Source organism: Salmo trutta, chromosome 19 (assembly GCF_901001165.1).
Source record: "Salmo trutta chromosome 19, fSalTru1.1, whole genome shotgun sequence".
Lineage (NCBI taxonomy): Eukaryota > Metazoa > Chordata > Actinopteri > Salmoniformes > Salmonidae > Salmo > Salmo trutta.
In genome coordinates this window covers 18912885-18922281 of record NC_042975.1, presented here as the reverse complement: position 1 = coordinate 18922281, position 9397 = coordinate 18912885, and the positions used below count along the sequence as shown (strand labels likewise).

At 38.4% G+C, this 9397-nt stretch overlaps 1 protein-coding gene across 1 annotated transcript; it reads left to right on the top strand.

The window, feature by feature from the left end:
• The first annotated feature begins 2648 nt into the window (after window positions 1–2648).
• Window positions 2649–8670, top strand: LOC115154103 (protein PRY2). The gene is made up of 4 exons (XM_029699985.1): window positions 2649–2725; window positions 6295–6406; window positions 6691–6981; window positions 7790–8670. Exons 2-4 carry the CDS (start codon window positions 6361–6363, stop codon window positions 7837–7839), a joined length of 387 nt encoding a protein of 128 aa, XP_029555845.1. The 5' UTR covers window positions 2649–2725; window positions 6295–6360; the 3' UTR covers window positions 7840–8670.
• The last annotated feature ends 727 nt before the right edge of the window (window positions 8671–9397 follow it).

Below are 9397 nucleotides of genomic sequence, written 5' to 3'. Positions count from 1 at the left end.
CTGGGGGAGTGGCAGCAGGTCAAGGAGACACCGGATGAGCACTAGAGGGCGTGGCAGGAGCAGATGTGACACACTGTTTTCCCACTATGCCAATGAAGTAATCATTGAAATTATTGCTAACATCAAATGGTTTTGTGATTGATAAGCCATCTGATTCAATGAAAGATGGAATTGAATTTGTCTTTCTGCCCATCATTTCATTCTTTATATCATTGACCTTGGCTTCATAATACTGTTTCCTCTTCTTTTTGTTGAGTTTAGTCACATACTTTCTCAATTTGAAGTAAGTTAGCCAGTCAGATGTGCAGCCAGACTTATTAGCCACTCCTTCTGCCCCATCTCTTTCAACCATACAGTTTTTCAATTCCTCATCAGTCCATGGAGCCTCAACAGTTCTAACTGTCAGTTTCTTAACAAGTGCATGTTAATCAATAATTGGAAGAAGCAATTTCATAAATTAATCAAGTGAAGCATCTGTATGCCCCTTATTAATCACATCAGACCAACAAATATTTTTAACATTGAGGACATTCATGTGATGTGGATGAGAATTTATGGCCAAATGCTCAAGACATGCTTGATGCAAATGAATGCATCCTAAACGTTGTTTTATTTTTATTAATTTAATTTGTTTAATTTAGTTTCTTACATTTGATTACAGACAGTACACCTATGTTGCAATTATACTGAAAAGTGCAATGTTTTTTTTGCATGTATGATTGTAGAGGATGTCTTCATTGATCCCACCTTTGATTACACGTTGGATAGATCTTATGGAAATTATAGATTTTCTGTCAATTTTGTTGGATAATGTAAGTGTATTGCCTAATGTGAAAACTGTGTAATCTACTATAATTTACAGTACTGTAGCATATTACTTTCAGCACTTCTAAGGGTGATTTGAAAGACGTATCTTGCATGGTTTGCTATTGGATTAGCTGGTAGTTAAAACAACTAAATTGAACATATATCATTACGTTGTGTTTTGGTGATTAAACCAATGTTCTCATTACATTTCACCATAAACTTCTGTTTTGATTCCATAGTTGTGTGACAGATGTTTACAATCCAAATGAATGCACAATGACAGGTTTTGAATGAAAGACTGGCTGCGTTACAAGCGTGACCAGTGAGTTTTGTACTAAAAGTTATGAAAATGTACCACATACTTGTGAAAATAATACCAAAGGGATTAAAAATAAAAAAAATTGTAAAGTAATAACATTTAAATGATATAAATTAATAAAAATAGTAGAGATAATCTAAAAAGAATTTAGCTTTGATAAGTAAAAAAATAATAAAAAAGAAGAACATGTATATCGGTACAATGAGATCATCTATGGAATGGAGGTGTGCATGCATGTGTCTGTAGAGTGTGTGTGTGTGTTCGCACAACCAATTTGTGCACATAGTTTTGCATGGGTGTGTGGATAAGTATATGAGTGTATTACATGCTATTTTACAGAAATTATTAAAATAATTTAAAAAGGAAACAAAACAAAAAAAGAGCAAAACACAATGACACAAAACAAAAACACAAATAACTGCAAAGTTTATTCTCTCTCTTTCTCTCATTACCATGACTGCCCAGGGGCAAATCTCCTCTTCATACTCACACAAACTCATCTTCAACCATCTCACAGGCTAACAACCTATAGGCTTAGTCTTGAGTCATTCAGTAGAACTCTATATAATCAACACAATGCTATTCACAGAGCAGTATATCTTTTATTAACACATGTTCATTTTACTGGGCCTATTCAGAGCCTGAGTCCCAAATGGCACCCTATGTAGTGCACTATGTAGGGAATAGGGTGACATTTGGGACACAAAGTGTAGATGAAGAAGCCCATTGTCCATTGACACCAATGGAAAATGTCTGACCGCTTGGCTCCAACCATTCAGGCTCCTACGTGAATACATTGCCTTAATGGCAGACATACTGTATTTCAAGAGTTCAAGAGGAAGGAAATAACCTCTAGTTATCATTCATCACCCACCGGGCGCACACTGGTTGAGTCAACGTTGTTTCCACGTAATTTCAATGAAGCTACATTAAACCAACCTGGAATCGATGTTGAATTGTGGTAGATATGGCCCAGTGGACCATATCTACCACATTCCTTAAATCCTTATATTCCATAGTATATGTATTTTATCCAATCACCTTGGCTTTGACCAGCTGGATCAGTTAAGGAACTGATTCTGCTGATAATGGCTGTTTTGAAGAAGGGTGTACTTGCAATAATTGTAATGTGTTTATTATTATTTTCTACTTAGTTGAATGCACTGACTGTAAGTTGCTACGTATAAGAATGTGTGCTAAATGACGAAAACTTTAATGAAGGACACCTTGAATATATATATTCTGATAATCATAATCTTTCCCTTTGACAGCCTATTTAATAAGATACGGTTTGGTACCGTTTTAGTGCACGGTTCCCAGATAGGTCTATCTCCTGTCTTTCCTCATTGCCCTGAAGTCAGATAAGAGGTTGACAGCAAACTGATACTGCAATATAATTTTACAGCTCTCCTGGCAATAAATTGGCAATATGAACAGGAGGATGGACATCCGTTTATTAAGTAAAAAATAAAAATCTTCTATGGGGATGTGGATATGATGACGTGACTTAGATCCAGTTTGGTATAAAAGCTAATGAAGCTGGGTGAAGAGGAGAAGAGGAGAAGAGAAAGAGGGACACACCAGTTGCTGTTATTCCAGGTTAGTGTGGCTAACTTGGTGTACTGTGTTATGCTACAAAATGCACTGTCACTCGTTATGCAAACAATATGATGAAAGTGACCTTTGGGTCAACATTTGAATTGTCAGAGTAAGTATGTATATATGAATAGTACTTATCTTTTGTATTTAAGTATTTTGTTGCGTAAAGCAGTGGTTCCTAACCTTTTTTTTAACCATGGCACACTTTGATGGGATATAAAATTCTGTGGCACACTTACAATTTCTTATTAATGTATTTAGTGGTAATGCCCTCCATCTCATCTGATCCATACTGAAAATAATCTATTTTCTGTGACAAACGTTTTTTTATAGATTAAATAGGGTTTATTTGAAATATTTTCATAGTTCCTTACTCATGATGGTTAATTGGTGTGTGTACCCCTTTAATTGCCTTTTTTCATCAGAAATGATTGGTTACGTGTAGATTCATGTTTGTGTAAAACATTACTTTTCTCAGATTTTTTTATTCATAGATTATAGACGTGTGAAAATGGGTTTTGTTGTAAAACACTATATATCCATTGTTTAGCTGGAATGGAATGTTCGTGTCCTTTATATTGGACTGTGATATGTGGTTGTCTCACCTAGCTATCTTAAGATGAATGCACTTACTCTAAGTTGCTCTAGATAAGAGCATCTGCTAAACGACTAAAATGTGAAATGTAAGTGTTTTACATACATATCTCAGATTACTGTACTAAATAAATGTATTTTAACATTGATGTCATAAATGTATAATTTCTACATTTCTTTATTAAAAATGTAGTTATTTGTTACAGTTGACTGTGTAAAACCTAGCAATATTACTTATTTCTCTGAGAGAGGCGAATATACAGCACTTTGCAAAATAACATTATTATTTGTCTCTCTGAAATGAAACCATCAAGTGATTTTAAACAAATACATGTACAGTACCAGTCAAAAGTTTGGACACACCTACTCATTCAAGGGTTTTTCATTATTTTTACGAGTTTCTACTTTGTAGAATAATAGTAAAGAAATCAAAACTATTAAAGAACACATATGTAATCATGCAGTAACCAAAAAAATGTTAAACAAATCAAAATAGATTTTAGATTCTTCAAAGTAGCCACCCTTTGCCTTGACAGCTTTGCACACGCTTGGCATTCTCTCAACCAGCCTCACCTGGAAAGCTTTTCCAACAGTCTTGAAGGAGTTCCCACATATGTTGAGCACTTGTTGGCTGCTTTTCCTTCATTCTGCGGTCCAACTCATCCCAAACCTTCTCAAATGGGTTGAGGTCGGGTGATTGTGGACACCAGATCATCTGATGCAGCACTCCATCACTCTCCTTCTTGGTCAAACAGCCCTTACACAGCCTGGAGGTGTGTTGGGTCATTGTCCTGTTGAAAAACAAATGATAGTCTCACTAAGCACAAAACAGATTGGATGGAGAATGCTGTGGTAGCCATGCTGGTTAAGTGTGCCTTGAATTCTAAATAAATCACAGACAGTGTCACCAGCAAATCACCCCCACACCATCACACCTCCTCCTCCATGCTTTCACGTTGATAACCACACATGCGGTTCACCTACTCTGCCTCTCACATAGACACGGCGGTTGGAACCAAAAATCTCCAATTTGGACTCCAGACTAAAGGACAGATTTCCACTGGTCTAATGTCCATTGCTCATTTTTCTTGGCCCAAGCAAGTGGCTTCTTATTATTGGTGTCCTTTAGTAGTGGTTTCTTTTCAGCATTAACTTTTAACAAGGCACACCTGTTAATTGAAATGCATTCCAGGTGACTACCTCATGAAGCTGGTTGAGAGAATGCCAAGAGTGTGCAAAGCTGTCATCAAGGCAAAGAGTGGCTACTTTGAAAAATCTCAAATATAAAATATATTTTGATTTGTTTAACACTTTTTTGTTACAACATGATTCCACATGTGTTATTTCATAGTGTTGATGTCTTCACTATTACTACAATGTAGAAAATAGTCAAAATAAAGAAAAACCCTTGTATGAGTAGGTGTGTCCAAAGTTTTAACAGTGACTGTATGTCATTGAACAACCCAATGCCATGATTAATTAGTGAAAAAACACACCAATCTCGTTCATATTTTCTTTAAACAATAAAAGCAAATTTATCAATATTTCTGAAAATGGATACATAGTGTTTCTGAATTAAACTCTTCAAATGTAACAGCCTGAGCACACTGGACTTGAAACAACGATACAGATGTAACCATTTAATGTATTATCTGACCAGGCACTAGTGCTCCCAAGTCAAAATTCCATGTGCATTCCACAGGTCACATTTATAAGTGAGTTTTCAAAATAATTATCAAGATTAGGAAAAGTTTCGCAGCAGACCTGAGAGTTCTTCAAGGCACATCAGTGGGGAACCAGTGGAGTAAAGTATCTGTCACAACGGCCACAGAAGGTGGCGCCTCTCCACGGTCGGGCGGGGCTCGGCGGTCGTCGTCGCTGGCCTACTAGCTGCCACCGATATATGTTTCTGTGTCTTTTGGTTATGTCTGTTTAGTCTGCACCCGTTTTGTGTTAGTCATTAGTGGGGTATTTAGTTTATCTGTTTTGTGCGGGGATTTGTGCGGGATTGTTTTTGTGTCATGTTTTTGTATTTTCCATTTGACGCTACTTGTTTTAGGCATTAGGGCTGCCGGGCTGCGTCCCGTCCTTGGGTATTTTGGAGCTGTTCTCCTACCTGATTATTGTGCACCCTGCCTTGTTGCGGCCTTTTCCAATACTATTAAACGTGTGTTTCACGGACCTCAGCCTCCTGCGCCTGACTTCACCCCTTCTGCTATCGAAGTGTTTTATGACAGTATCACTGTAAAATATGGCTCATACACAGAAATAAAAGTATTTTTCTTATTTTTCTTATTTCTATCTGGTTACAGTCAAGACAACAATATCACTGTGACCTTCTATTGATGATGTATCTACATATAGGCTTTAAATGAAGATACTTTTTTTTTTTCTTGAATTGCCACACCTTATTGACTGTGAGGCAAACCATTCAACAATTTGCTTCCTTTTTCTCCCTCTACTGTAACATCTTGTTTGGGATTTTTATCTTTAAACCCCCATGGGGAATTGTTCAAGAATATGTCTGTCAATGTCTCCTATCTTTGATAATCTACTGTCAGGGAAATCAGTTTACATTACATTTATTTCTCCACATTCTGCCTCTCCCTCTCTCTCTCTGTCTGTCTCTCTCTCTCCCTGTCTCTCTCACTCTCTGTCTCTCTCTCCCTATCTCTCTCACTCTCTGTCTCTGTCTCTCTCTCTCCCTGTCTCTCTCTCTCTCTCTCTCCCTGTCTCTCTCTCTCTCTGTCTGTCTCTCTCTCTCTCCCTGTCTCTCTCTCTCCCTGTCTCTCTCGCTCTCGCTCTCTGTCTCTGTCTTTCTCTCTCCCTGTCTCTCTCACTCTCTGTCTCTCTCACTCTCTGTCTCTCTCTCCCCCGTCTCTCTCACTCTCTCCCCCGCCTCTCTCACTCTCTGTCTCCCTGTCTCTCTCGCTCTCTATCTCTCTCACTCTCTGTCTCTGTCTCTCTCTCCCTAGGCCTACGTGCAATATTCAGACAAACCGAGGCTTCTTCCTTAGCTTGGAGACTTCATACCCAGGGTCATGCCTGTGAACCTATCCACTCTGACTGTTTGCCTGCTAGGCACAGGTAATGGTTTGACTCTTAGACATGTGACGTGTTCAGTACAAAATTAGCATTTCTTATTGTACCATTAAGTCAATTTTCTTACATTTGGTGCCTAATGAATACCACCCTTATTAGTTGTAAAATCTATGCAAATCTATATAAATAAATATGTATTTAAATACATATCAAAACAATTGAGTATTGAGTAATGAATTCATTTGAAAAAACTACAATTGTAGATGTTTTTGAAGGTGCTTGTTTGAACAATGGTGACTCTTAACTCTTTCCTCTTCTTTTATTGTCAGCCATTCTCTGTGCAGGCATTTCTCCTGCATCGTCAAACAATACATCTACCCCAACAGCACCACCTATAAGCCCAGACAATACTCCTGCCAATGTGTCCACCCTCGCACCTTCCACCACTGGTACTAACACCTCTGCTCCAGGGACTGACCCCACATCTAACCCCACAGAGGCCAGCACCACCATGGTCTCCACATCCGACCAGGCAAATGAAGAAGCCACAGAGACAATATTGTCAACTGGCGAGATAGCCAGCATTGCTGTCGGCAGCGTTGCTGGAGTGGCGGCTATTGGTGAGTGTAATACTCATACCGACACATGGACGCGCACATGCACACACACACATTCTCCGGCACCGCAATTACACTGGGCCTTAACTATTCATTACCAGAACAGAGGAGGGAAAACCCAATATTGAACCATGAAAGTGATACCACACTAGTATCATCATGGTTTTATGCTGTTCCTGTGTAACCAAATTCATGTAAATGCTTCTATTATGGCAGCCCCAACTACCAAATCAGAGGACAAAGGAAGTAAACAGACTATACTGAGGGCAGGGACTGGTTTATTAAGGCTAACTCTAGTAGTTGTGGTCACAACAGGATTCAAACAGAATGCAAGATGACCTACAAACAAAACAGACAAACATGCATATGTCAATGAGAATGCCTGCTCCAGGCTACTCCTGCAACTGCAATTTGTTTATCAGAGCAATTTAAAAAAAAATTGATTTGAAAAACAAAACCAAAAATGAACGTTTCTTAATGGAGAAGTCCAAGTAATCCCTCCCTGTTTCAGTCTGTTGTCTTCCATTTGGTTCTTAATTAACATGACCTGGATGTAGGCATATCAGGGTTATAACAGCCTCCCTTCTAAGCCTGAGCCAAACTAAATATTTAACACCTCTATGTGAAGTCAACCCTCAGTTTCATGTAATGGGTACAGTAGTATGGAAATGTAACATTTGTGATAGCCTTCCTTAATGACATTGACTTACAACTTTCTTCCCAAATCTAAAACCGAACTTTCTAATATAATGATATAATATCTATCTTTCTCTCTTCCTCTCTCCCTCCCCCTCTCCCCTCTCCCCTCTAGGTGGAGGGATCTTTGCTGGTCTGAAGTTTAGTGGTAAGCTGGCAGGTTAGTGTTGCTAGGCTGGACTGGACAGGGCTGGGTAAGGATAAGCTGAGTGGGTTGGTAAGGGGAGATTCGATTGGCCTGAGACCAGTCCAAGACTCTACATGCTGCACAACCACTGTGGAAATAAACAGAAGCCTCTCACCTTCCTCTATCTGAAACCACTGCCAACCAACACATTGAGACCTTCATTTACAACTATACAGGAATGCAGATTGCATTAATATGAGCCAAAATCTGGAATTTTATACTGTGCTCAGTCGAGATAAATTACTACTTCTACTGCTGGTAATACATATATATATGTGTGTATATGTGTGTCTATGCATTCGATTACACACTGAACTGTATATCACATGTTATGTATGGCCACAATGTAGCATTCAGCTGTTGATGCATATGCTTTCCCTATCTAGTGAGAGCATACAGTATATGGGAAAAAAGGAGAACAGTGTCTGAAAAAGACAAATGATAATACGAAATAACATGATAGCTACAGAATATATTTAATATAAGGTAGCAAATATATTTTAATATTATGGTTCACCGCACATCTTGTGGTGACAGCTTAACCATGCTTTGAAATTTCTGCTAAGTGTCTTTTTAAACATTTTAAGATGATCAATGATTTTTGTTGCTTGATTTAATGATTCGATTTTTTTGTCATTAAACATTTTAAGATGACAATGGATGATCACATGGGATTTTGAATATGTTATTTCCTCAAAAAGTATTATGCACACATGTTATTTCACAACAAAATACCATGATGATTATGGTATTATGGTCACAATGTAAACACCTAATTTTGTAATAAAGATCAAGAGTAGTTGTGTGACTTTGTTGTGTTTTATTTGTGGCAGCCATCTTGGGAAGGAGCCGGTTGAGGGATGTGTCCCCTGTCCCCTCCCAGCTCTGATGGTGTGCTCTCTGTCTGCATGCTTTCATTATGTCTCCGCACTTAGTTTGATTAACCCATTGACTGGCAAGACAGTTGTCTGACCTGACCAGCACTGAATGGGTCCAATGATTGAAATGTCAATGGTGTGCGTTCCAAATTATACCTGATTCCCTATATAGTGCACTACTTTTGTACCAAATGGCACCATATTCCCTATATAGTGCACTACTTTTGTACCAAATGGCACCATATTCCCTATATAGTGCACTACTTTTCGCCAGGGGCCCTGGTAAAAGAAAGGGCACTTTATAGGAAATAGGATGCCATTTTAGATGCAACCAAAGTGAAATCTAACAAACACTGCAGGCTTGATAGACTGCAGACAGGAATGATGCCTCTCTGTAATAGACCCCACTGACCTGTTTTCACACAGACAAGCCAGCATATAGAATCCATTATTACATGTCTCTGCAAAGGGACTACAGGGCTGTTATTCTAGGGCAGTTTTGTCAGGTACATTTTAATGAATTAATCAGTACTCCTACTCTGAGACCCATTATGCACCCAGATGAAAAGAAAGCAGACAATGGCATTGTTCTTGTCAAATAAACCTACCGAAGTTAAGCATGTAAAGTGTTATGAATATGATTAAGCCCTTGATCATA

What these genes read in the sequence shown, in the direction of transcription:
- LOC115154103 (XM_029699985.1), top strand. Translation starts at nt 6,361, where the DNA reads ATGCCTGTGAACCTATCCACTCTGACTGTTTGCCTGCTAGGCACAG. An exon ending in TGTTTGCCTGCTAGGCACAG is followed by an intron (nt 6,407 to 6,690) that starts GTAATGGTTTGA and finishes TTTTATTGTCAG; the next exon opens with CCATTCTCTGTGCAGGCATT. An exon ending in TGCTGGAGTGGCGGCTATTG is followed by an intron (nt 6,982 to 7,789) that starts GTGAGTGTAATA and finishes TCTCCCCTCTAG; the next exon opens with GTGGAGGGATCTTTGCTGGT.